The following is a 27,141-nucleotide window of genomic DNA, read 5'->3' as shown; positions in this document are numbered from 1 at the left end:
CCCAGGAGGCTGCGGTCTAGGGACTGTGCAGGCCCCCCACGGAGGGCACGTCCTCCCCAGTCCTACCGTCACCCAGGGTCACCACTGTGGGCTCAGGGGTCGTTGTGAGCTCCACTGGCCTGCAATCACGGGCAGGGGACTTACCCTCCATACTGCAGGTTTGGCCTGCAAAGCGAGGACAAGTCACAGAAGTGTGGCTCCAACAAGGCTGAAGTTTTTCCGAGCGAATGAAATCACCCAGGTGCTATGTCGAGCAGTGTCCAGCCCACAGTGAAAGTATTAATATTCAGGTGGCCAGTTCTGCAACTGTGCCCTCACTGTCCAGTGCAGGGACAGGCAGAAAATAGACACAGTGTTTGCTGAATGAATGATCTGAGGCCCTCATCTCTGCCTCTGAACCCTTCAAGCACAATGTGTCAGGGAGAACAGGACTCACTCTGCAAAGCCGCCCTGAACCCGCAGTGCCCAACCCACCAGCAGGTGCAGGGCCCTGGGAGCAACAGTCCCTCCCGCTCTGTGTTCCCAGGACACACTCGGGCTCTGGTGTCAGGGGCTGGCCTGCACCCAGGGCCAGAGAGCAGGTCTGCTGCCAAGGGCCCCAGGTGGGGAGACCTGCCATGGAGGGGCACCCGAGGGGCTGGGAGGGGGTCAGCAGCCTGGGAGGGTGGCTAGATGCCCTTAGAACACTGGGGTTCCTGCAGTGCACTGCTTTTTCTCAACCCCCAAATTTTCATTATAGTTTTCCCCTAACATGCAGACTCTTTTAGACCTTTGGCACTGAGACCGTTTGGTCATGAGTTTCCAGGAGCTGTACGACAATGAGCAAACAGAATAGGTAGCAAACTTTGAGTCAGCAGGGAGCCTTGTGTCCTTGAGGAAGGGAATGATCTAGAAGGAGAGGCTGGGCAGGACAGAGTAAGGCAGAGAGTAAGGCCTAGGAGGAGGTGAGATGAAGATCTGACACAGGGCTTGGGGGTGGGGGGCAGAGGTGGACACGGATTCCCTTACAGCAAACGGGACTGGCCCCCATCCGGCCAGAGCACAGAGCCAGGCTCCCCACAAGAAGGTGACAGGCAAGGACATCACCAGGCCAAGAGGAGATTCAACCACACCACAGCCCGAATGACAAGTACCGTTTATTAGCTACATGAATGGGCCCAGCCATGGGTTGAGCGCCGTCCCATGGACCAGCAGAGATGAGCACAGTCACAGCCCCTTCTCCACCCAGGAGTCGTGTCCAGACATGCACTCCGGCAGAAAGTCTCTGTATGAAACACAGGGCACAAGTTCCCTTCGCTGGGCAGGGCGTCTCTCCGAATCACAGACGGTCCCCTCTCAGAGCGGCCAACAGAGCGGCTGGAACGTTGTCAAATTAAATAAGCAAACACAGGAGTTCCCAGGAGCCAGGGCTGGGGGTCTCTGGTCCCAGCAAAGGTGTCTGAGAGGCAGGCCTTGGCTCCAGGCCTCCATGGGGCGCACGGCCTCGGATCAATCTGGACTGGGGCCGACACAGCTTCATCACCATATAGGAGACTGTCCTTCGAACTTGGCAACGCGGAAATTTACATCAGGCCTTGTATAACCTTGAATGAACCTACCCATCTCCAGAATAATTTCAACAAAGACAAAAAACAAAAAAACAAACAAACCAGAGGGACTCTGGCCCCAGAATCCCTCCCCACGGGAAAGATGAAGGCACAGAGCTTTTAGCCAGGTTTCCCAATATCATTGGCGTTTAGAGAAAAGGCTGGTCACGGCCACAAGACCAGCTCAGAAAGAAGCAAAGGCAGTAGAGTTCACGTGACTACTTTATATTAAAGTTTATTACATTTGGAAAATCTACTGTACAGGGAAAAACCCATTGGATTAAGCAGAGTTTTGCCAAAAGCAAAAGACTAACAACTCTTTGGAACATTCCTGATTCCAGCCCAAAGTCGGGCCACAGGAGCTAATCAAAGTGAACCTGGTCCTTCATGGGGCAGCTCAGTGGCAGGTAGGGCCAAGAGCCCTCTCGTCCCCTTCCAGGAGAAAGTGTCCCCCAGAGACGGCATCAAAGGAAGGGCTTGGTCCTCTCTCCTTGATCCCCAAGCCTGAGGCTCCAGGATTCAATTCTCACACAGGCTCCCCAGCATCCCAGCCGCTTGGGCCCCGGCCCCGAGTTCACGGACACAGCATGACTGCTCCAGGAGGTGACCACCCACGGCAGCCGGGATGGGCCAGCCCACCGACAGGGCCACCCACCAGACATCCCATACCCTGTTGTACACGTGAGCGACAAACTCAAGAGACAACACACGAACTAAGCCTATACGTTGGCTTCTGGATTTGGTTCTCCTAGTCCCCGCCCCCCCCCCCCCAAAAAAAAAGTCTTCTTAACCCTGATGCTGTCTGCTGACCATATAGATTAGGGAAGCAGGATGGGGGACAACCAAATCAACTTACTTAACTTACCTCTGAAGTAACAAAGTCTACTGGGCTATAAACAAAGAAACTAGAGGAAACATGTGCAAAAACAAATTGACATCTAAATTAGACCTCTCCACAAAACAAAGTGAATTCCGACAGAGCCCTGACCTCCTGTCCCCACCACTCAGCGGGACACACCCCCCAGCCAGGCCCGCTGGTCTCTACCAGTAAGTGCTACAGACGTGTCAGCCCTCAGCCACAGCATCTTCCAGACATCCGGGTCCCGAGCAGCGGGGTCCCCTTCTCTCCAGAGTTGGGCCTGGGGACGGGCTGCTCCGGTTTGGAGAAAATGAGTCAGCGCGGTGGGCTGCCAGGTGTCGGCTGTGATGGAAAGGTCGGTCATATGCGCGAGAAAGCCCTTGTGCCCAAGTCTCCAGGCAGAAGTCAGAGAAGCGGAGACGAGCCCTCTCCCCGGCACGCCCAGGACTCCGCGGGAAGGGAGCCGCCGGCGGGGCTGGGTGCGCCAGGAAGGTGGCGCGGTGGAGGAGCGCAGGGTCTGCAGTTCTTCACAGAAAAGGCAAGTGGGGGCCTAGCGAGCGCAGGGGGAGGGGAGAGGCATCCCCCCCATCAGGCGTAGAACTCCTCCTGCTTGCTGGGCTTCTGGTAGGCCCCACCATTGGCTTGTTTCGGCTCCTCCAAGGAGTAGCTGCCCTCGTCCTTCTTCTTCATCCGGTACAGCATGAAACCCACCAGGCACACAGCAAAGATGAGTCCCACGAGGCCCCCGGCAATGATCCCTGGGGCGGGCGGGGAGGACAGAGGCCAGTTGAGCTCGGCTGCTCCCTGGGCTGAGTGGCGGCCCCGCCAGGGCTAAAGACAGCCCCCCGCCGCCCAGAGCAGCAGTTTGCCCCCCATCCTACCCACTGGATAGAAAACTCACCTCCCAGCACTTCCTTCCTGTCCAGGAGGCCCTGCGAGGCCCCCGTGGCCCCAGGATCCCCTGGGGGCCCATTCCGCTGGCCAGGTTCCACAGTGGCCCCGTCCGAGTTCTCCACGGACACGTCAAAGGTGAAGTCCTAGGGGAGGGCAGGTGTGGGGTCAGGTTTGGGCTACCACAGTGAAGGCCGCATCCAGGTCCGCTCCCAGCTTCCCCGGTCGCCTCTGCCATCGGCTCAGATGGCAGAGACACACCCCAACCCAGGCCCCTCGCCACATTGCACTGGACCCTGCGGGACTGTGGCAAAGGTATCCCATCAGTGATATAAAGCCCACGTTTTTATGTGAAAATAAACAGGCGCATTTTAGTGTAACGTGTAACATTGCCACGATGCTGTAAGACGAAAAACAAGACCTGGTAGAACTTGCACACTCGCCGCAGAGGCGTGCGTTTCAGGAAGGCCTCTCTTCGGAGATCCTGAAGGGCTCTTTTGCACCCGTCTCGTACTTAGTCTGTCCCACCCTGGGCTCACCCCTGGGGTGGGGGAGGGTGGGACCTTGGGACCCTGCCTCCACTGTGGGGATTACGATGTGCTCACAGGGCGTTAGGGGGTTGGGTGTGCCGGGTGTCCAGGCCAGTGCCCCCCACCCAATGCACTGTGCCCCACCAGGCACTAAGGGCCACCCTACCCACTGGCCACCCGGCGTCCCAGGAAATGGAGAGGACGATGGCGGGCCGACACCCACCTGCTCCCCAGAGCCCTCTCCTTCTGGGAGCTGGGTGGGGGCTTCATCTTCAGCAGCCTTCTCGGTGGCAGAAGGACCTCCATCCTCCGCGCTGGGAGCCTGAGTCTCGAGCTGGCCGTGACCTGCAGGAGCTGAGGTCTCACGGTGGTCAGGCTGCACGTTCCTGTGGGGATGGGAAGTGGCAGGCCCCTGGGCCGTGGTGACTCTGGCTGTCGATGCCCGGTGGGTGGTTGGGTGCAGCGTGGTCCCATTGGGTGGGTGGGTGGCCTCCTTCTCCTGGGCGGTGAGGCCAGGTTCCAGCTTTGCTAGGAGCACCAGCCCTCCCTCCTCAGGCTGCTCTCCGGTCGGCAGGATGGAGGTGGAGGTGAGGGTGGTATCCGGGCGGCTGGGCTCTGGAGCCGTGGGCGTGGCCGTCAGGAGCCCTTTGTCCTTCCAGGTGGAGGGGGTGGAGGGGGTCTGCTGTGACAAGGTGACATCTGGCAGAGCGCCTGCAGGGCCAGAAGCACAGCGTGTGGGGTGAGGGAGGCCCCTGGACATCAAGACCAGCCAAGCTCAGGCCGTGAGGAAGGCCTGGCGGAGGACCCAAGGCTTTGACTTCCAGGCCAGCACAGCAAACCCTTCCCTCCCGTGAGAAGCTGTGTTTCCTGGGGCAGAGCCAGCTAAGGCGAAACTCAACTCTGGAAAATGAACCAGCAAAGCTGCCCTTTTCTGCTGCACGTGCCTGGGGACAGCCTGGTCTCCGGAGCCATCTGGGAAGGGATCTTGCCTGCGACTGCTAAAGCTTCTGAGGTCTAGTTCAAGAGCACCTCCACAGAGAGCCTCCCCGACCACCTCTAGGCTCAAGGATTTCATTCCCCCAGGGAAAGAGGAAATAGGGAAGATAAAGGGACATTTATAACCCACTAGGCTCTGTGCAGCCTAATAGCTCCCAACAGCCTCATGAGGTCAAGATGTTATTCTCATTGCACAGATGAAGAAATAGAGGCTTGGAGAAGTCAAACCACCTTCCAAAGGTTGCCCAGCAGTGAGTTAAAAAGGAGAACACGAGCCCAAGTCTGTCTGCAGCAGGCAGCCCCCAGGACCTCGTGGGATCCACACCCTTCCCACCTCAACCCACACACGTTTTCTCCTTGCAGCACGGTCCCCATTTTCTTCCCTAGCATCACCCTTCTGGCCCAGCTAGGAGGGCTGTCTGACCGCCACCCCCAGCCCACGGCCTGCTGCCGTCTTGGGGTGGAGCCCTCGTGCCCACTCACCTGCGCCCGAGCCAGAGAAGTTGTCAGAGTCATCTCCAGAGCCATCCTGATCTTCGGGGGGCACATTTATAGCCACAGTTTGCTGGAAAATGATCAGAAAAGGGTATGAGTGGAGGTTTGGCTGGGGCCCTGCTATTCTGGGGTCCCCATCCTAGGTAGCTGAGTAAATCATGCAGCCCCCTGCTCCCAAAACACACACACCACTACACACAGCACAGGAAGGAAGCCCTCGTGTGTGGCTCTGGAACCCTCGGTTCCGGGCTGCCCCTTGGTTCCCCGCCAACACCCCCCCCCCAACCCAGAAGCTGAGTCTGCTCAGGGCGCCCCAGACCTCTCACAGGAGCGGACAGACAACACCATTGGTGGGACCAGAGACTGTGGCCCCCCTGGGACCAAAGCCCACCCTACACCGAGAATCAGGTCCCAGGCGCCACTGACTGGGGAGCTTCCGGGTCCAAGAGTGGGGCTTTCAAGGGCCCCCCCGGAACAACATCACAACCACCTGGCTCCAGGAAGGCCGCCTCCAGGCATGCTGAGCACCAGGGCGCGGACACCGAGGGCCCCATGGCAGGGAGGGGCAGGGGTGAGCCAGGGTGGATTGTCTGTGCTGAGGTAGGCCTGGCCACGACGCTCCTTCCCACCCTCAGCCCGTTTTCTCATCCACTGGAAAAACTGGGTCCAGACCCACTTGGGGAAGGAAGGACAGGACATCCATCAGCCTGGGGATAGATGAGGCTGATCTAGAAGGGACCCTGCACTAAGGAGGCAAAGGTTCTGCGAGCCTGGGATGGGCCCTGTGTGCAAAGAGCCGCCCCAGGAATGCTGCCTGCCTGGCCGAGCCTAAGAGGCTGCAGGTGCCAGAGTGCAAACATGTACCCAGGCCCTGGAGCAGGGGCTGTGCCAGTAGGGCCAGGGAGTGGGACCAGGAGGAGGGCAGGACACACCACACACAGCTGAGCCGGGCTGCGCGGAAACCCAGGGGTCGGGGGGACCACCCCCACCCCTAACACAGGCTCCAGGACAGCAGATGGGGAAGGGAGGACCCAGCAGCCAGGAGGCAGGAAGAGTGGCCATAAGTATCCTGTTCAGCAACAAGACTTTGACCCAAGTGACCCCGTGCTACAGTCCCAATGTCAAGGGCCAGAGCAAAGAGCGAATGAAGGAGCAGGACAGCATAGTTCAGAGCACATGGGCTCTGCAAGCCCCCCCTGACCTCTGCCACTTACTAGCTGAATGGCCCTGAGGACATCATGAAACCTCTTACGGCCTCAGTCTTCCCATCTGTAAAATGGGGATGGCAGTAATATCTACACCCCAGGACTGTTGCAGAAGTTTAATGAGGCTATTCATGACAAGAACCTAACAGAGCCTGGTTCGCAGTAAGGGTCCCACCAACAGTGGTGGCTGCTCTAAGTTGGGGAAGCAAGAGCAACTCAGCCTGGGGAAGAGGATTCTGGGGCCTGTCTAGGAAGAGGGCGGGGGGTGGAGGTTGGTAGGGTTTCAGGAGAAGAGGGCGCAGAAGGGAGCCAGTTCACGGGCAGCTCTGTGCAGACTTGTCAGAGGGCAGGCCCTACCCAAGGCTGGGCTCCAGGAAATGGCCTCCTCAGCCCAAGAGGCCTCGCCAGGCCCTGGCCACGGGCCACGGGGCCTCCCTCTTGCGTAGAGCAGAGCAGGGAGGGACAGGCAAGACCTTTGGCCTCCTGAGGCAGAGCTGGATCAGGTGGAGGCTCCATCCAAGGGCCCAGGTCAGAGGGAAGCTTCAGAAACGTGTAGAAACCGTGAGGCTAGAAATACCACTGAGCTTCCTTTGAAAGTACAAAGCCCACACTGTACCTCCTCCTCCCCTCTCCACCGCCACCCTGCCCCCCAAGAGAAAAGTTTTGGCTGCAGCAGGGCCTGTATGAGCTGCCACGGCCCATCCACGATGCACAGTCACGGTCCCTGGCCTCCACCTGCACCTCAGGCCACATCCTGTCTGTACTGTTCCCAGGTGGCACTTCAAACACCTGTCCTGCCTCCACGGAGCTTCGGTCGAAGCTGACCCTTGCCTCCCCAAAGCTTATCCCCTCCAGTAACAAAGAACACTGTCCCCCAGGCAGGCGCAGATTGGGTACCCACACCCTAACATACCCCCGCCGCCCCAGGCCCACGGCAGATGCTTCCAACAGGGCAGCTTGAGGGGGACACGCATTCGGGGACACGCCCCACCCACACTCACCAAGACCCGCTTCACTTCGCCCAGCACCCTCGCAGCTCGGGAGGAGACCCTAGGTGGCAGTGCTCCAGTTCCCAGCCTTGGACAGAAAGCTGGACCTGGAGCAGGGGGCCAGGGCCGCAGCCATACCAGCCTCGGCCGTACACTGTGAAGCAGAAGCCAGGGTCCCCGGGCCCAGGTCCTGTTTCACAGGCGGGGGCACTGAGGCCTGCAGAGAACACAATGCACCAGGACCCCGTCCACCTTGGAGGCACCGCCCAAGATGCCGGCAAAACCGGGGAGGCCCAGGCTCTCAACTACACAGAGAGGCCCCAACAGTTTAGCAGTTTCCCAAGAGAAGGGCTTCTCTCAGGACTAGGTAAGACTTTGGATCTGCCCAGTCCTTAAAAACAATTTGTTCCCTCATCTTATCGTGATCTTGTTTATACAACAAGCTCTTGAGCAAACACTTTCTCCCCTGAAACCAGCTCCCAGGCCTCAGGGCAGCCTCTCCCCTTTGGGGCTGGGTTTCCACCAAGGGGATAGGCTGTAGTGATCTCCCAGACCTCCAGCTTGAACCTCCAGTGACAGCCTCAGCTCCCTGGGGAGGAGGTTAGCAGAAACTGCTGAGGTTGAACTTGGATCACCAGGTGCCAGCTGACTCTGGAGTTTGGGGTGAGACTTCCGGTTTCACCAGCAGACCTGCTGTGCTACGAGCCTGTGGTCAGCTGCCTCCAAGGCCCCATATGGGGCTCTCCTCGGCACGGCCTCTGACACTGTTCTGAGACCACACGGCCACAACTCAGGGATGCCAGGGGCGGGTTGGCCCAGTTTGGAACCCACTGCAAACAGCCTGGGAAGACAAAGGCGAGCCAGCTGTATCTTTAATGGGGCCCTTTAACCTCTGTAAGGCCCAGGAAAATCAGTTTCTTCTACAGCAAATCAAAAGCCGTATGAGGGGGTCTAGACGTTCACACCTTTGGTCTGCTCAAGGCAGAGGCCAATTGGGTCCTTCCCACACACAGCACAGACCCTGGAAGCCCAGGGCCTGAAAGGCCAAAGTCAAATTGTCCCAAATTGTTTTTACGGACCGGGCAGATCCAAAGTCTTGCCTAGTCCTGAGAGAAGCCCTTCTCTTGGGAAACTGCTAAACTGTTGGGGCCTCTCTGTGTAGGTGAGAGCCTGGGCCTCCCCGGTTTTGCTGGCATCTTTCGCTCACGTCGGGGGGCAGACACGTGGAGGCTGGGGGACAAGGAACACGAGAGGAACGGCCAGCCCATCTCATCTCAGCCACACTGGTCTCCGGGCCACACCTGGGGCGGCGTGAGGAGGACCCCGCGAGAGAGGGACCTGGGGTCAGGGGTCTGGCGGAGCAGGAGAGGGAGTGTGAAAGGAGGGAGGCCTTCTCTGACGCAGGAAGCATTTTCCATCCCTTTCCCACCATTATGCCTTGATTTGAGGCAGGCAGGGCTGAGATCAGCATCTCCCAGAGATAAGGGTAAGGGTCTTGCCAACGGTCCCCGGGCAGTGAAGTATCTGCAGACTTGCAGGCAGTCTTGCTCCCTTCACCTGCCATCTCTCTCCCTCCCCTGCCCCGAAAGACCACCTTCCCTGACGGTCCAGCTGTTTTAAGGGAAACTTGCCTAAATCTCCTCAATGCACCGCAGGCCCCAGGAGCCATGGGATGAGCATGTCATCCTCACCAAGTAAGAGTTCCTGGGCTTCCCTGGTGGTTAAGAATCCGCCTGCCGATGCAGGGGACACAGGTTCGAGCCCTGGTCCGGGAAGATCCCACATGCCGCTGAGCAACTAAGCCCGTGCACCACAACTACTGAGCCTGTGCTCTAGAGCCCACGAGCCACAACTACCGAAGCCCGTGAGCCTAGAGCCAGTGCTCTACAACGAGAAGCCACCCACGCACCACAACGAAGGGTGGCCCCCACTCGGCGCAACTCGAGAAAGGCCCGCGCACAGCAACGAAGACCCAATGAAGCCCAAAATAAATAAATAAATAAATAATTTTTTTAAAAAGGCAAACCATTAAAAAAAAAAAAAAAAGAGTTCCTGACCCCTGCCAGCAGTTGAGACCAAGATGCCAGCCCAGCTTCAGAGGTGGAGACAGGATGGCACGGACAGGCAGGGTCAGGGCTACCAGGGGCTAAGGGTCTCCATCAGCAGGTCGTCAGCCATTCCCAAGAGCCTGTCGGTAGTCTGTGGGCAGAGGGCTGGCAGAGAAAGCTTCTAGAAGGCAGCCTCCAGCCCACTCCTGCCATCTCTCACCTAACACTGGCCACAGGAGGGCCACCTCCATCTGAGCAGACCTCTGCCCGGGCTGGCCCAGGGGGCCTGGGGCTGTGTTGCAGCATCCCTCCAAGACACCTTGGGCATGAGCGTGGAAGTTCCTCGGGAGGATCACAAGTCAGGATACCAAGGGGGCATCTCAGAGATGTTCAGGTGAAGGGCTTCTAACTCCAGGCTGACTGAAGAGGTTGCCTGTCTGACCCCTGACCCCAGCACCCCATCAACCCGCAGCCGTCAGATCCAAAGACCTGTGGTTTCCAACCCACACCCTGAATCACTGATGTGTTACCCGCTGCTTGATCTAAGTGACGGATAAGCACAAATCCTTTAAAAAGCATCACTGAAGGGACTTCCCTGGTGGCGAAGAGGTTAACCGTCCGCGCTTCCGATGCAGGGGGCCTGGGTTCGATCTCTGGTCAGGGAACTAGATCCCACATGCCGCAACTAACAGTTCACATGCCACAACTAAGGAGACCACCTGGCACAACCAAATAAATAAATTTTTTTTTTTTTTTTAAAAGCATTACTGGGCTTCCCTGGTGGCGCAGTGGCTGAGCGTCCGCCTGCCGATGCAGGGGACACAGGTTCGTGTCCTGGTCTAGGAAGATCCCACATGCCGTGGAGCGGCTGGGCCGCTGAGCCTGCGTGTCCGGAACCTCTGCCCCTCAACGGGAGAGGCCACAGCAGTGAGAGGCCCGCGTACCGAAAAAAAAAAAAAAAAAAAAAAAGCATTACTGAGGTCACATGTCAAAAGTACAATATCATGCAAGGTCCTTTGATGGTAAAGAGGGTCTTCAACTTCAAAACTCAGGGGACCATCATTCAGGGGTTTTGGGGAGAAGAGAGGGGAAGAAATGGTCTCGTCTTGGCCTTGGTGAGCTCCCAGGTATAGCCCCCACTCCGGGACGCTTCTGGAAGGGGGAGCTGCACAGGAGAGGGTACAGAGGGTCACCCCGCTGGGGACGCTAGGGCCGGCAGATGAAGCCTCCAGCCAGACCCCGGAGAGGTTAGGACAACGTTCAGCCCCGAGTCACAACTTGGGCGATGCTGGGGCCTCACTGGTGTGGCAGAGGCTCTGCAGCAAAGTGGGAAAGGGAGGTTGAGGTATCTGTTGGTTGTAAGGCTTGGGTGCGGCGAGAGAAGCGCTGGCTGCCGTGGTGGGAGCTCAGTCACTGACTCCACAAGGATAAAGAGCTGCCCCTTGTCACGGTGCCCAGGTCAGAGCCGTTCCCAAGCAGCCAGCCTTGGTGCCCGTGCTGGGGCTGAAGACAGCGGGTGGACGGTAGGGGCCCAATTTGTTCGATGAGCCCAGGCTGAGGAGTCTAAAGGCAGGCGGGTCACACAATCACACCAGGATAAACACCCCTCGTTCCCATCCCACCAAAATCCCACCCAACAGCAGGCATCCTCGGGAGGCTTAAATGAGATTCACGGTTTTTAAAAATCTTTTTCACCGCCCTCGGTTTCCTGGTCAGACCTACGGATCTAAGGGGAAAGAGCTGATTCCCCCAACCCCACACAACTCTCGGGGGCTGAGGTGTCTGGGCTACAGAACCTCAGCCTTTGCCCCTGACCTGTGTATCAAGATGCCAAACTGGCCAAGGTGACATTCACACCATCACCTGCCACCAGGCCAGGGACTCTCTTCTTTGGGGTCCCTAAGCATTACCAGGAGACTGTTGGAGATGAAGTCTTCCAAGCTCCATCCCTGAGGCTGATTCAGTGGCTTTGGGGCAAAGGCCTTGGACTCTGCACATTGCAAGCTCCAGCTCCTGTAGGTGGTCTGCAGACTGCACGTGGAGAACGACAGTCTGGACAGGAGAAGGCCTCACCCAGAGTGGCCTGGGGGCTGGGGGAGGCAAGACCCCCCCCCCAGCCCCACTCAGGTCCAGTGTTCAAAGAAGAGGTACCAAGTAGCCCCGAAAACAAGTCCTAGGGACAAAGTGATCCGAGAAAGTTGTAGAACATTCTCTCTATATTTCTGATACATTTATTCTCTACAGTCAGTACACCGCGGTGCCTGCCCGGTCTGAGGAAGAGGCCTCACCGCAGAGCTGGGAGAACCCCTCAATTCCCGATAGTGCTAGAAACAGGAAACAAAGAAAAGCAACACTCGACTGTCCTGAAGCTGAGCTGAGCCTCCATCCTGCCTGCCCGGGGCTGAGCAGGACCTCCTCGATTCTCCGGGCAACTCTCATCCCGTCAGCCGGCCTGATGCAGTGACCAGGCTGAAACCAACAGGAGCCACACAGAGCTGCTGATGCCCTCTCTGGGGGGTGGGGGGGTGGGGTACCACCAACGAGGCCAAGGAGCCGAGAGGGGATGGGGAGCTGCAGAGCCTCGGTGCCATCGTCCCGGGGTACCTGCCACCTAGGTGTGCCGGGGGAAGAGAAAGTTACGAATACCCAGCCCCCTCCCGTGGCCCACCAAACGCCCTGGTGCCCGGCAGCAGTGGGGTTTGTGACTCTGCTTTCCCTCATCAGGCGGATCATTTGCATTCCCTCCCTCAGCCCTTGCTAACAGGGCCTAAGCACGGACCTGAGGGGCCAAGCGGGCCAAAGCATCTTGGATCAAGGGTCTCCGGGAAAGGACCAGAGCTAAGGATGCCGGGGGAAGAGCCCTGACCAGGGGGGACCACCCCAGGCGGAAGTCCTGCTCTACTGTTCCCTTGCTGGGGGACCTGGGCAGCTCTGTGCCTCTCACTGGACCAGGTTCCCGCCCGCACAACACAAGGGGCTTGGCTGAAGAGCCCTAAACCCTCTCAGGGTTCTGACAGGCTAGGCTGGGCCCTGTGGCCCCAATTCCTTACCAGTGAGGCCAGAGTGGCGTGGGGCTGATAAACTGGCCACGGACGGCCATGGCGGGGTGGGTGGGAGGGCAGGACCACAGCCCAGGGCCCAGGAACACGCTGGGCTCCCCGTAGCCCAGGAGATCACGGCGCTGGCGGAGAAATCACTTCCTCTCCGAACGCCGCTTTCCTCACTTGGGAGCTGCCAGGGAGGCCTGCGGAGGCCACTGAGGAGGCCCAGATCTCCTGGCTTTGGCCTCGAGACCCTGAAACCGTCCCCCCACCCCCTCTACTTCCAGGAGGGAGGGGCCCCACCGGTGCCTCCGGGCAGCACCAGCATTTCCTGGCCTGACAGGCATGGTGATTTATCAGCTCACCAAGAACTAAGTCAGGCTGGGACCTGCAGAGGGGTGATGGGTACAGCTCAAGGCGGGTGGGGCCCGGGAACAGACAGGCAGGGAAGAGGGGGCTTCTCCTGCCCTCACCCTGAGAACGTGCATGGGTGAGGGCACCCGCAGGGCCCACTGAGGAGGAGGACCTTTCAGGGGACCTCCTGGGCATGCACCCTTCCCCCCATACACACACACAACCCCACCTCGGCTGTTCCCACCCTGCCCCTTGGAGACAGACTTCACTGCTCTGGGGGATCCCAGGGCAGGGCCGGGGTGCAGGGCTCCATCCACACTTGGCTGAAAGACCCTTTGCAGTAGCATTTCCCAGGGCACTGCACGTCAGGGCTTTCACAAGGGAAACCCGAGGTCAAGGTCATAGAGCCTTTCTCCCTTGGAGTACCCCCGGGGTCAGGCTTGTGTTGAAGGAGGGGGGATCCTGGCAGCCAGCTCCAGCCCCGATGCCCGAGCCAGGTCAGAGCTGCCACCAGCACCCCGGTACCCACCCCTCCGGAGAGCTGGCGCCTGCCTCACTGCCCGCGTGCCGAGGCTCGTCTTAGAACAGGCCCAGCTGAGGGCTGGGTGTGAGGCCAGGAGCTGGAAGACCAGTTCCTCTGCTTTTCCCCACCTGCCAGAACCTGGGCCAGGCAGGGTAGGATTCCACTTGGGCATTGAGCAAGGCCTCCTGGCCCGGCCCAGCCAGTCTCTGTGCCCAGCACTGTCCTGGGAGCCAGACAAGGGCTGGACAGGGGAGAGTGACCAGACCTGGTACTGGAAAACCTGGGCTCTATTTCCAACTTACTGGATGACCTTGAGGAGACCTTGTCTCAGGCTGCCCTTCTACACGACAGGGCCTTGGCCAAGAGGTCACAAAGGGGTTCCGAGTCCCAAGTCTGTGGGTGGCGACCCAAGGCCCGCCCTGGAGGGGCAGCCAACCACCAACACGGCACTCAGCAGGGGGAGGACCCGCGATGGCAAGTGGGGGGAGGGGTACCTGATCACAGTGACTCAGGGCCACCGCGCTCCGCTTCCCAAGGGCATGACGGCCTAGGCAGGATGCTGGAGATGTCCCACATCCAAGTGACTCTGGAGGCGGCAACCGTCAATCCACGGGGACAGAACGAGCAGCCAAAGCCCCCAGAGCCTCTCCCCCCACCCCCAGCCCTGGCCGTCCCAACGAGATAGCTAAGGCCAGAAGCTCACGGCAGGATCCCCGAGTCGGACCCCGTGAGGGCCCCTGGAGCTGCTCTCTCGCTGATTAATCCCCAAACTCCGTCTGGCATACGGGCTTCTAGAGACGTCCTCCCCCTGATCTGGCTAAATAAAGTGTCTTCAAGTTTCAAGGAGGCAGAAACTTGCAGCTTTTGACACACCTGCAGCCTCTGGTCGGGGTGCCAGCTGTGTGTATGTGGGGGCAGGGGGAGCACTTTATCCTCCACATCTCCCCAGCAGTGTCCGTGCAGTTACAGAGTATCCCTTTTAAGATGAAATTGCCTCTGGGGGGGGCTAAGGGGTGCCCAGCACTCACGCTAGAGCAGAAACCAGCTCTACGGGGGAAGGGTAGTTTTGGAGATGGGGCACTGGGGATGGGTAGGGGCTTTGGAAGATGGGAAAGGATTGCAAAAAGGAGGCTGAAAGATGCCAAGAGCCAATTTTTTAACCTGTGTCAGAATGTGGCTGCCAGCCAACCCCATACCCAAGGAAGAACCATGAAATTCCCTTTGCCCCTGCTTAAGCCACAGGTGTACATGGCTTCTCCCACGTCCAGAAGAATAATGCGCTAGTCTGGGAACCTGCCTCTGGGATAAAGTACGAGTCAGACCAAGTAGGCACCGAGGCTGCTGGAGCCCCGACAAAGACAAAGGAAGGTCAGAGTGTCCTTGAAGGGGTCCAGCGGCAGAGCAGAGCTGGTACTTCCCGGCCTGAGTAATGGAAGGCAGAATTTCCTGTGAAGGCCACATCTGAATAGGCTGGGCCTGTTCCCCAGATTACTGGTGGGACCCCCGCCAATAAGGAGCAAAGCAGCCTGGGCCCCTTCACCATCAGGCTGCCCTCCTCCAGTGGCTTCCTGATGGCTAGAAGGTTTGCACAGCTTCAAATGCCCAGCACCGAGTTCCCAGGCCCTGGAAGCCTCTGCACACAGTAGGTGCTATGGCAGTTAAAAGGAGGACTGTGGATGCAGCCCCAGTCTTATGAACTCAGAGAAACCCCAGGAAGGGGAAGAAGCCCTAACACCTGCCCAGGACTCACAACAGTCATGGGGCGGAAGGAAGAACCCAAGGATCTGACCTGGGCTGGGGGGGGGGGTCACTTGAAAAATAGAAATATCAGAATTAGGTCTTGGGGGGAAAAAATAGTAATCCCGGCTAATATGTCTTGAGTACTATGTGCCAGGTACTAGTCTAGACACTTTACCTGAATGAATTCATTTATACCTCATGATAACCTTAGATTCTAGTGTAAACCCATCTTACAGATGAGAAAATTGAGGCAAAGGGGACAAGTCATCTGTCCCAGGGCACACAGCCCCTGAAGTGCTTAGAGAGTGGGTCTGGGGCCAGGCAGTCTTGCTCCAGCAGGCATGCAGTCAGCTACCCCATCACACAGAGGACTGTGGGCTCTCTGACCCTCAGGGAGAAAACAGCCATCATTTCCACTGGAGGCGGCACAGGAGAAAGTGCAGAAGGAAGGAGGACCCAGGGGTGGGGGCCCTCCCCCTCCACCCTGCAGCCTAGCCCCGCTCCCACTCCAGGGCACCCCTCAGCCTGCAGTTCGGGGGGAAAAGGCCATGGGTCCTCCACAGCCAGGGGGCCCTGCTCAGCTGGCCTGAGAAGCCTCCCCCCAGGTGCCCCGGCATCTGGCTTCACCGGGCCTCTTCCCACTGCTTACCAGCCTAGCCCACACCTCCTCGGGGCAGGAGCCAGCCCCTGGCAAAGGCTCAGGCAGAGGCGAGCAAAGTCTGGCCTGACAGGGAAAGCTCATATTTCTGAGAAGGGGCAAAAGCCGTGTTTGTAGGTCCTGCTACATCAGCACCCTGGGGTAAGACCAGCTGGTCACTCGCACCCAGTGATGACTGCACAGGTCAGGTCAGACTGTGCCCCTCCCCCCAGTCACAGCCACAGGCGGCTCTCCCCAGGGGACTCCCTAAACAGCATCGGCCCCAGAGCTCTCCCAGACTTGCTCCTCTGACCCCAGACAAGGAAGAGGCTCCCAATCACACCACACAGGCTATTTCACAGGATCTTTTCAAAAGCCCTCCGAAACAGGACTTAAAAAAAAATCCCATTTTACGTGTAAAGAAACTGAAGCTTCAAGGCAGGTGACGAAACCTGCCCAGGATGCTTCGGGGAGGAAGCGGTGGAGCCTGGTAATGATGTGGGTTGGCCAGACTCCACGTCCTGTGCTCTTCCGGCCTCCGCACGACACCTCTCTCTCTGCGCCAGCCCCAGGTGGGACTGACCAGCCAGTTCTGGGTCCCACCTCGCCTGCCCAGGCCCAAGGTTTCAGGACCCCAGACGGGGCCCCAAATCCACTCGACATGCAGGCAGACTCAGACATTCAGGCTCAGGCTGCCGCCACTACCCCGGGAGGAGAGCTGGACCAGGGCATCCACTGGACGCCCAGCCCCTAGATGAGGCTCTGGAAGGATGATCTTGTTCCACAGAGGGGTGGGAGGGAGAGGGCGTTAGGTTGGGGGCTTTCTGCTATTCACACAATTCCCAGAACCCAGGTGGCCTCGGCCACTCCTTCAGAGTCACCGTGAAGACCTCAGGGCCGACTTCCTGGCCTGAGCCCTCCCGGGACTTTACAGCAAGGAGGCCTGCCCCAGGGAAACTCTGCACCTATGCTCACCCTCCGACCCCTGTCCTCTGCTCCCCAGTGCCTGTGGGGGGCAGGGAGGAGAGGCAGGGGCAGCACCCGAGGATCTCAGCTCAGCCCCAGCGGGCCCATTCTCCCAGCCCGGCAGGCCCAGGCCAGCCTGGAGGTCGTGCTGCCCAGGCCCTCCCCCCATGGCATCCTGGAGGAGTGTGGTCACCATGGACAGCAGTATGGCCCCCAGCGGTTTTCTCCGGGAGAAGCTGGAGTGACCTCAGCCTCTACTATAGTCTCAGAGATTCCTGAAACACCCTGCGAGCCCAAACCTGACCGCATGTCCATCTGGGGCACTCCCCAGAGACGGGACTCCAAGGCCCCGGACAGTGCTGTGGGCGGCCGGGATGTTGAGAAGCTACTGGAAAGAAGAGCCAATGCACTCTGTGCCCCGGCAACGGGACTGACACAGTCAAGTCCCCAAACAGGTCAGACGTGGCCAGGGCATCGGCTGTGACATGGGAACAGCAGTGCAAGCCCTCAGGTCCTCCTGAGGCCTCCCGGGGCCCAGCATGTGCTAGGAGCTGGGGTGGACAAGCCACCTCGGCCCTCCAGAAGCTCCCCCTCACCTCCCCACGCCCCACCCACCTGGGCCAGGCCCCAGAACCCTGTCTCCTAAGCCTGCTGGGTGCAGAAGGCACCCAACGAGGGCCAGTATGGCCACAGGAAGCGTCCGGTAGCCCAAGCGGCAAAGGTGAATTCAACGTCCCGTGGTGAGACAAGTCTCTGCGCTGCTCTGGAGACAAAGGGAGCCCAAGAGGGGTCCCAGAGCAAGACTGGCAGTCTCCGCCACTCCTGCTGCCTCCATCGGGGGGCCCCCTGCCCTAACACAGGAAATGCCCTGCCTTACGGCCTGGGTTCCGGATTTGAGGGGCTCTGGGATGAACCCTTTCTCAGGCTGAGTGACCTTCGGTTGTCACTGCCCCCCTGGCCTGTCTGCACAGACCGACCCTGCTGTCTGGTCCCAGTAACGGCCACCCTCTCTTACAGGCGGCCCCGGACCAGGCGTGGACCCTTCCCCACCTGCGCAGGGCTGTGCGCATGGCAGGCAGCCAGGCTCTGGGCTTTCGATCCGGTCAAGCCAGGCAGGCTTCCCAACCCCCCACGCTTGCGGCAGAACTGTCCTGAGGCGGCAGGAGCTGAGGTGGGTCCCACCCAGACGCCACCAGCCCGGTGACACAGCCACGAGACGTCAGCAACATCCAAATGCGTGACCTCGCCTCTGCCTCTCAGCCGCACTCCCATTTCACACGTGGACTCACTGAGCCCAAGAGAGGCCCCCGTGCCCAGAGTCACTCAGCAGTAAAACGGGCCGGGCCGGAAGCCAGGCTCCCGAGCCCTAGTGTTGCCTCACACACAGCGGGCTCAGGGACAAGCTGGTTGGAGGAGTCTCAGGGGAGGATCCGTGGGCCTGGCACCGTGACTCAGCCGGTGAGCGGACCGATAAGCACGCCTGCCCGCGCCAGTGCCGCAACCTGCCCGCCACGGCTTCCGTCCCCGCGGAGGAGCGGACCTGCGGCAGGTGGCCAGGAGGCCTGGGCGTGTGCAGAGAGCATCACCCAGGCCTCACCCCCAGCCTGACCTTGCCCAGGGCCCTCCATCCACCTCTGGTTCCCACACTGAGCCTAAGTCCCCCTCTTCCAAGAGCAGCCGCGACCTGCACCCCACAGGTGAGGCCTCAGGCAGGCAGTGTTCCCTCGAGTCCCCAGAGGAATAATGTTGGAGGATTCTGAGCCCCCGCTAGGTGCCCCAGTGCCACCTTCACCCTCCCCAGGGTTAAGGTCTCTTTGCAACCACATGGCTGTTAGAGCTGAAGCAGGTAAGAGGGGCCCCTTGAGTGCATAGGGGAACTGAGACGCAGAGGGGTGCGGACCTGCCCGAGTCATACCGTGGAGGATTAAACTGAGACTAGGTGGGACAGGGATCCTGGCCACCCTTGTCTGTAGGAATAACTTCTGCAGACTCTTCTAAAGCCAGGGATAGAGGAAGAACTGCAGTTAAAAAGGGAGGGAGGGGGCTTCCCTGGTGGCGCAGTGGTTGAGAGTCCGCCTGCCGATGCGGGGGACGCGGGTTCGTGCCCCGGTCCGGGAGGATCCCACGTGCCGCGGAGCGGCTGGGCCCGTGAGCCGTGGCCGCTGCGCCTGCGCGTCCGGAGCCTGTGCTCCGCAACCGGAGAGGCCGCAGGGGTGAGAGGCCCGCGTACCGCAAAAAAATAATAATAATAAAAAGGGGAGGGAAGGAGGAAGACAGCTTCCTTGTTTCTGAGGAGGAAGTTGAAGACAGGTGGTGACCAGGTTTCCCAAAATCTCAGACTGCAGCCTAACCTGCGGGGAAGGCCAGTGGGGAAATCGACGAGCCCAGCCCAGCCATAGCTGCAACCCATACAGTGTGCACACACACACATGGCCTCTCGTGGGGCTGCAACCCTCAGGTGAGTCACTGGGCAGAGGAGTTTCTTCCCAGGGCTGAAAGCCAGAGGAAGAGCGGCCTCTCCACATAATTAGGCAGCACCACAGAGCCATAAACGCGCGAGAGAGACCCTCAAGCCTTCCCCCTCCTGATCCGACGGCCCCGAGCCCCACGACTGCCCAGTGCCTCCACAGCCTTGAGGCCCTGCCAGACCCCCTGGCTCCCCAAACCCACAACGGCATGACAGGCAGCAGGACCCTTTCCAGAAAAAGCTTAGACCACCCTGGGCCGTGCCACCCCTCCTCTGCACCGCTCCCCTGCAGGCTACCAAGCCCCAGGGAGCTGACCAGGTGCCCCTGCCCGGAAATGCAGGGGACTTTCTAGTGCTGACTCCCCACCCAATGTCAGCATCCCAAGGACAGGCCGAGGTGGTAACACCACACAGATAAAGGTATGGCCCTTCTGGGGGCCAGTGGAGGGGGCTCCCCACATCCACCTGGAGCTGGGAGTTGCACAGTTGCTGCAGTGACCCCGAGTGCAGGGTCGTGCCTCCGTGGGTGAGGGGGTGCCCACACGCCTGCCCTCTCTCCGCACCGCCAGGGCACTCATGGCCGCTCAGAGGGAGGTTCCAGAATGCATGCCCAAGCTCTGCCGGAACAGCTGAGAGGGAAATGACACCGCACTGAATCTGTTCCAGGGTGCAGGATCCTGGCGCCAAAAGCCCTCTTTCCGCAGACTCCGTTAATCCCCTTCCCTCTCTCTAGACACACTTACGCAGGCCCTCAAGGGGCGGCTTTCAACCCAAGACTCCGAAATTCCTAGTTGAAAAGGAGGAAATCAGGAAATCGTTTGTTCTGTAAAAATCCCAGGGTTCCAGGACTAGAAATCATTTAATGACAATTCCTCATGTGGCTGCTCTTGCAGCGGCGGCGGGACCTGGCATTGAAGGAGCCGGGAGGTGAGCCCAGCGCAGGAGCCACGGGTCCTGGGTTCTGGTCGCCCCACTGAGGCCACGGTGCCCGGCTTCCAGGCTTAAAAAAAAGATCTATTAATTCCACAAATGTCTCCCCGGTGTCCACGATGAAAGTCAGTGCAGGCTGGTTGTTGCCCTGGGGACAAGCACAAGGGCAAACCTTGCTGGTTTCAGCCAGTGTCCTATGCCGAGTTTGTGGGGGAGACTTGCCAGTCCTTCAATTTCTTCACGCCACACACATATGCACACACGTATGTACAAATCCTGTTTCTCCCACGTCGGCCCCTTGTAGGGGCTCACCTCCGCAGGCCTCATCCACAAAATGGGGACAATGACATACATGGTAAAGGTTTGGGGTAAATACGAAATAGGGATGCAGGAAAAGCATCGAGCACCCAATAGCAGGCACTCAATTAAAGATGATCCTAATTCTATCGACAGCTAACCTTCCTCTGGCGTTTTCATTACCAAACACTTTCACACCTTCATTATGAAATGAATACGCAAATGACAGAATGAGGACAAGGAGAACAGGTATGATGTTCTCTTTACACAGGACATCAAGACTTGGCTGTGAAGTGACTCGCCTGAGACTACGTGGTAAATTAGTGGCTGAGCAAAGACCCAATACTGGGGGCTCTACCTCACCCAAAGCTGTTTCTGGCCTGCCAAACAGTATGGGTGCATTGCCACCCGAATAAAACACAGTGTGAAAAATAGAGACAGGGCCCAAGCTAAGAAAGAGGGCCCTTTGCAGTGGTTGAGAATCCGCCTGCCAATGCAGGGGACACAGGTTCGAGCCCTGGTCCGGGAAGATCCCACATGCCGCAGAGCAACTAAGCCGTGTGCCACAACTACTGAGCCTGCGCTCTAAAGCCCACAAGCCACAACTACTGAGCCCACATGCCACAACTACTGAGCCCACATGCCACAACTACTGAAGCCTGCGTGCCTAGAGCCCGTGTTCCACAACAAGAGAAGCCACTGCAATGAGAAGCCCGTGCACTGCAACGAAGTGTAGCCCCCGCTCGCTACAACTAGAGAAAGCCCGCACGCAGCAACAAAGACCCAACGCAGCCAAAAATAAATAAATTAAATAAATAAATTTTTTTAAAAAGGAATGAGGGCCCTTGCCAGCCAGGATTTAGACGGAGTTAGCCTTACTGGGTCCAGGCTACCCTTGACTGGCAAGTCATTTACAACTTCAGCCACAGGTGGAAGAACTTGGAATATGGGGTCATCATCAGGCGCTTACTCCAGAGGTCACTGACATCTGTTCCCTTAGGGAGCCCATAAGCACCTCCCTCGACAGCCTCTTTGTTATTCTAGGTACTGTCAGGACCCCACAGAGGTCATTGCTCACTGGTGAGACACTTACTCAGCGCTGAAAACTCTTGTCTTAGAAATAATTCTAACAAATCTGACTAGTTTCTTAGTACTGCTGGAGAAACGTGCCAGTTAGAACTGAACTGAAGAGCCGCTTGCTATACTTGGGCCCACAAGTGTCCCTTTTGACTGCTATCAGACAGGGATGGAAGAGGAAAAAGAGCAAACCAGAATTCCAAGTGCACCAACAGAAGGGCACCAGGCCCAGGGGCAAAGTGCTCTTCGGAGCTCAATAAACCCGGGAGACAAACGTCATAACCTAACATGGTGACAGCTATGAGGACCCTGGCATCCAGAGATTAAACTATGCTTAGTACTCTTTTGCTAGTAAAGGAAGGGAAATAAATATTTCAGAGTCCCGCCCAAAGTAAGAATATTTTTGAGGGTAATAAGGATTCTTAGCTTCCTGAAAAAACCTGGATACCAAGGATACCTCACTCTCAAGAGACTTCAGAATCCAAAATTCTGCGGCAATAAAAAAGATTCCTCTATAAACTACTCCAAAATTCAAGCTTTTCATTAATTCTTTCCAGGCTCCTCTCCCTCCCTTTCTTATCCCTCTCCCCACGAATCTGGGTTAATGAGGTTTTATTGGAACCCACTATGAGCCACAGGTAGAGACTTAAACCAGCCCCACCCTCCCTGTGGTGCTCAAGCCAGGAGTGACATCACCTCCAGAAGGCTCTGAGCCCAGGCGAAGGAAATAAATGCCTCCCCCAGCCCCACCCACTCCGCCAGGCCGTCGGGAAATGTCTCTACTAGCCCCCATAATTAAGGCAAAAAGGGATTTTCTGCCTTTCAAGAAAGAGAAGAGAGAAAGAGAGGAAACAGCAAATAACTTTCCAGAACAAGCAATTTTTCTTGCATGGCAGAAACAAAAGACCATGGGAATCTCACACACACACAACCACACGGAAACCTTTTTAGACAAACCTGTTCTCGTCTCTTGGGAGTGGTTTTGAGCAACCTCCTGCCCTAGCAGCCTTCCCTTGTCCAAAGTCAGGTGTCCAGGATCATACCCTACCTCACTGATCCCCAGGGGATTCTGACCTGCTTCCCACTGGGGCCAAAGTGAACCCTGGGAGAAGCCAGATCTCTGCAACCGGTGGACACCTTCTCCTATTTCAGCAAATCCCACTGCCTTATTTCTTTTAGTAAGAGGGTAGAAGAGGGCTCTGGGAAGGTACTTTATGCCCCCACTTTGAACTAAATATGGACAGCCACTATAAAAGGGAGAGGACAGGGCTGGGAAAGAGAAAACAAACTACACTTAATAAACAAATAATCAAACAAACAAAAACCTAAGTTCTGAGCCAGTGTCTGACCCCAAAGCTTAGTGCTTTCAGGCTCAGCTCAAACACCCCCTCCAGGAAGCCCTCTCACCACTGCAGCTCTAATGAGCCTCCCTCCCTTCCTCATTTCCCCCTTGAAACTCAACTGCCCTGCCTTTCCATAATGTATCACATTTTCTAGGGTAGAAAAAAAAAAGGCAGCATCTGCTCCTTCCCAGCACACAGAAAAAGTCCGGGAAATGTGGCCCACGGAGAATATCTAATCCCATCTGCCTCCCCGTGTTAAAAGGCGCTCTGGGATCCCCACTCAGGAATGTCAGCCTCACCTCAGGCAAGCAAGGGAACCACCACCAGCACTCCTGATTCTGGCTGGAAATAGATGGAGTACTGCTGAGGCCCCATCTTGTGCCTGCCGAGTGGGGCAGCCAGGAAAGGCCAGGTGGGCCAGGGAGGTAAGCCAAACACCTTCACCCTCTTCTCCAGAGTATTAACTATTGGTTCAAGGTGCAGTCTGAATCCCACAGAAGCCATGCTCTTCAAGAGTGAAGGAGAAGCCAGATGCCAACTTCTTGGACCTAAAAGCCAGGCGTGCTATGGGGAGACCCAGCTCAGAAACCCTGTCCTTCCCCATGGCTCCCACAGATAGGGCACCCCACATGAACACTCCAACTCATCAGCAATTCAAGTGGCATTAGGGACCCTTTCCTGGACTCCAAAATGTTTCCGAGCGTAACAGTCACCTGGGAAGCAAGGAGGGCACTTCACGGATCAGCCTGAAAAGCACCTCACCTGAGCCAGACCCTGCAAAATACCGCAAGGCTCTCAATAACTGGGAGCTACTATTATTATGGAGGGACCCGCTTTCAGAGGGCTGGCGTTGCTGAGAGACTTGTCCAGATAATACATTATAAGTGGAGGACCTGAGTACCCGCTCCCGGCAGCCGCTTCTTCCCCTCCCACGTGCCTCCTTTTGCCAGAGCTAGGGAAGTCGAGCCGTCCAGATGTGGTGGCCAAAGACTGCCACTTCCGGCACGGGAAGAGCCCCTCGGTCCGCACCTCCCCTCTCCATCCCGGGGGATGGCCGCCCGGCCCGCGGAGAGGACCCCGGGACCCTAGCAATGGGTGTGGGGACTTGGGGGTGGACATGACCACCCGGCGGCCAGGGCTGACACCTGGCGGCAGCCCAGGTCCCAGCCCATATTAGGGACGGCGCTGCGGGGCGGTTCCCAGGAAAGGGTTACAGGGGCCGAGAACAAAGCGCCCCCTTTGGGGAAGGCGGGCCAGCGGACTGCGGCTGAGGCGGGAGATCACTTTCTGGGGACCCTCGGGATGCTCTTTGTCGGCCAGGTCCCTCTTCAGAGGAGACTCACCCCCCGCCAAAGGTGGATGCTGGAGTCCTACCCAAAGGCCTCCCCCCCCAGCCTCGGGCTCCACATTTGTCCCCCTTTTCCTCCAGCTCCACTGGGCGGGCCAAGGGACCCGCCTTCCCTCGGCACGGCTCCAGCACAAAGCCAGGCCGGGGGAGGGGAAGAGCCATTCGCGGGTCCACTCTCGGGGAAGCAGCCCGCGCGCCGCGGCGGTGCCCAGCGCCGGCTCGCGTCCCTCCCCGGGCAGCACAACTTCAGCAGCCCAGAAGTTGGGTTCTTGCGGGTCTCTAGCATTCCGGGGCCAACTTCCCGGAACCTTCCTCTACCAGCTCGGCCCGGCTTTTCTCGGGCAGCCAACGGACAGCCGAGGACCCCGCCTCCGCCCGCCCGCCCGCCCCAGTCCCCCTCGCAGCCCTGGCTGGGGCTCCTTAGCGAACACGCCCGCCTGCTCCCGCGCCGACACCGCTGCGCCCAAACTTGCCTCCGCCCGAGGGGCCAGGAGCCGGGGCTCGGCGAGTCTGGTTTGAATTAGGGTCCGCGGACGGGGCGTAGTTGCCGCGATCACCGCATCCTCCCGGGTCACAGGCGGGGGAGCCGGCCGCCGCGGCGCCCGGGGTGACCGGGTGGGAGCCGGCGACCCCAGGCGCCGCCGCAGGCTGGCGGGCTCCTTCGCCTGTGGAACCGTTTTACCTAATTGAGCGCGGAGCCCCGGCGCAGGTTCCGCTCCGCTGGGCGCCGCGGGCCCCGGGTCCCCGCCCCGAGCGGCGGAACCCATGCGGCGCCCCCCGACGGCGGAGGTAATTGGGCCGGGAGCCCTGATTTCGGGGCTCCGGGTACCGGGGCCCTCCGGGCTAGCGCGGGAAGAAGGGAAGTCCCCGCTTCCCCTCCCCCTCCACGTGCAGCCGCCGACATCGGCGGCTCTGCCAACCCCGGCTTCCCGCCGCCTCCCAGCCCGGCTCCGGGCCGCACTCACCGGGAGGGCCGGCTGCAGGCGCAGCGCCAGCGCGCAGAGCCAGAGCCAGAGCGCCGGGCGCCTCATGCTGCCCGGACCGGCGACTGGAGAGCGGCGAGCTGCGCGGGTCAGGGCTGCGCTGCGCTGCCCAGACTGCACGGGGCTCCGGGTCGGCTCCGCGGGTTGCGCTGCGCGCAGCTCCTTGGAGCGATGTCCAGCGCGCGGCTGGCTGTCCTAGGCGAGGGCTGCGGGGTCCGCCGGCTGCAATCCGCTTTCTACGGCTGGATTCCTCCCCGCTCAGCTCGGCTCCCGCCTGCACCTCTCCCGCCGAGCTCCGCCTTATAATAAAGCCACAGGCCCTTAGCCGTTGCAAAAACTAGCCCCCCCACCCCCAGCTCTCCAGGTCCTCGGGCCAGCCCCAGTCCCCACCCCCTAGGACCCCGCCCCCTGAGTGGCCCGGCCCCTCAGGAACGCCCCGCCCCCGGCCCGCGGTGCGTGGGCAGAGCCTCGCCTACCTCCGGAGCCACCTTCCCAGCTGGCCGTGGTTCCGGCGTTGCAGCTCAGCTGCTCCAAGGTTCCCGGGTGGTGGGGGCGGAGCGCACTCCTTTGCGCCCCGGCCCAGGGTATTGAGGCTCTGCCCGAGAGAGTGGCGGGAGGGGCGGCAGTTGGTTGTCGACTGTGGGCGATGGTCTGCAGCGCCCTCTGGGAGTGGACACCGAGCGCCCTCCAGGTGCGTGGGACTCCCAGATCCGGGCAGGAACACCTCGAGGCTGTGTGGGGCCCCGAGGTGATGGGGCGTTAAACGGATGGACCCTTCCCTGGCTGCGGATGGGGCTGTCAGCTCCCCCCTCGCCTCCCCCCAGCACAGGTTCCCACATGCGCTCGCCTTCTGCCAGGATTGGGAACGCGGGGCCTTACTTTAAACAGCTAGACAACGCTCAGGAGGGGCTGTTAAAACATAAAAAAATTTAAGAATCTCCGGTCACCTCCGCCTGCCGAGGCGGAATGGGGAATTAAGAAAGGACTTTTCGGTGTCTCTGTAGAAAACAGTGCCCTGTCTCTTCATCCTCCGAGCTAAAAGGAAAACTGAACGGCTTTGTGTCCAGGTGATCTCAGGCCTGGAGGTCTGAGAAGCACCACTGAGGTTCCTGCTCCTTCATGATTCCCAGAGAGGCCCCAGACCTCAGTGTTTCCATCACCAATCTGGAACCTCGGTGCAAAGACTATGGAAAACTTGGCGGGTGTAGTGCAAAAGGCCCCAAAAGAAAAGAGGGGGAGACTTCTCTGGCGGTCCAGTGGTTAAGACTCCATGCTTCCACTGCAGGGAAAGAAAAGGGGAAGAACCGGCGGAGCCCTGCCGGCAATCTGGTTAGGCAGGAGAGATGGTGCCAAACGACCTTGGACCTGGAGACCAAAGATGGCGTCTTCACCACCCACCCTCCCCAGGCAGAGGACAAGGCACGCCCGGTTGGCCGGAACTAGGAACCAAAAAGCCTCCTGAGGCGTCTTGGCCTCTTGGGCAGTCTCCCGTGTTTCTCTTTAAACGGATTAAACGTTCCTGGGTCCTGGGTTTTGCAAGTAGGGACAATTGGCTGCGGGCCCCTGGATTCTTCTCCACGCACCCTGCAGGTTTGCCGTGAGCTAAGCAACCTCCTGCGTCCCCATCTTAGCCGCTCCTCCATCAGGCCACTAAAAAGTGATGCCCGCCCCCACCCCCAAACAGCACTCAGCCCTGGTTTTGCCTCTGCTCCTGTATACTTGTTTAACCTCAGGCAGCTCTCCCTTCCTGGGTCTCAGTGTCCCCGGCTCTATGAGGGACGACAGATCCTCATCCGGGTTCTTGAGGCCTGATGCAGGGTCTCTTAGTGCCTTGGT

General features: G+C 58.9%; 1 protein-coding gene across 1 annotated transcript; it reads right to left on the bottom strand.

Annotated features, from left to right (window-relative positions):
- Positions 1-1,123: 1,123 nt before the first annotated feature.
- Positions 1,124-25,850, bottom strand: SDC1 (syndecan 1). The gene is made up of 6 exons (XM_059079006.2): positions 25,782-25,850; positions 25,288-25,604; positions 5,346-5,427; positions 4,090-4,577; positions 3,347-3,482; positions 1,124-3,203 (listed from the first exon to the last, which is right to left on the bottom strand). The coding sequence occupies exons 2-6, from the start codon at positions 25,351-25,353 to the stop codon at positions 3,034-3,036; spliced, it is 942 nt and encodes a 313-aa protein (XP_058934989.1). The 5' UTR covers positions 25,354-25,604; positions 25,782-25,850; the 3' UTR covers positions 1,124-3,033.
- Positions 25,851-27,141: the final 1,291 nt, after the last annotated feature.

This window comes from Kogia breviceps, chromosome 11 (genome assembly GCF_026419965.1).
Source record: "Kogia breviceps isolate mKogBre1 chromosome 11, mKogBre1 haplotype 1, whole genome shotgun sequence".
NCBI classification, from domain to species: domain Eukaryota; kingdom Metazoa; phylum Chordata; class Mammalia; order Artiodactyla; family Physeteridae; genus Kogia; species Kogia breviceps.
This window is presented reverse-complemented; position numbering and strand designations above follow the sequence as displayed.

What these genes read in the sequence shown, in the direction of transcription:
- SDC1 (XM_059079006.2), bottom strand. Translation starts at nt 25,353, where the DNA reads ATGAGGCGCCCGGCGCTCTGGCTCTGGCTCTGCGCGCTGGCGCTGCGC. An exon ending in CTTCTCTGGCTCGGGCGCAG is followed by an intron (nt 4,578 to 5,345) that starts GTGAGTGGGCAC and finishes CTGGCCCTGCAG; the next exon opens with GCGCTCTGCCAGATGTCACC. An exon ending in GAGAGGGCTCTGGGGAGCAG is followed by an intron (nt 3,483 to 4,089) that starts GTGGGTGTCGGC and finishes GCCCTCCCCTAG; the next exon opens with GACTTCACCTTTGACGTGTC.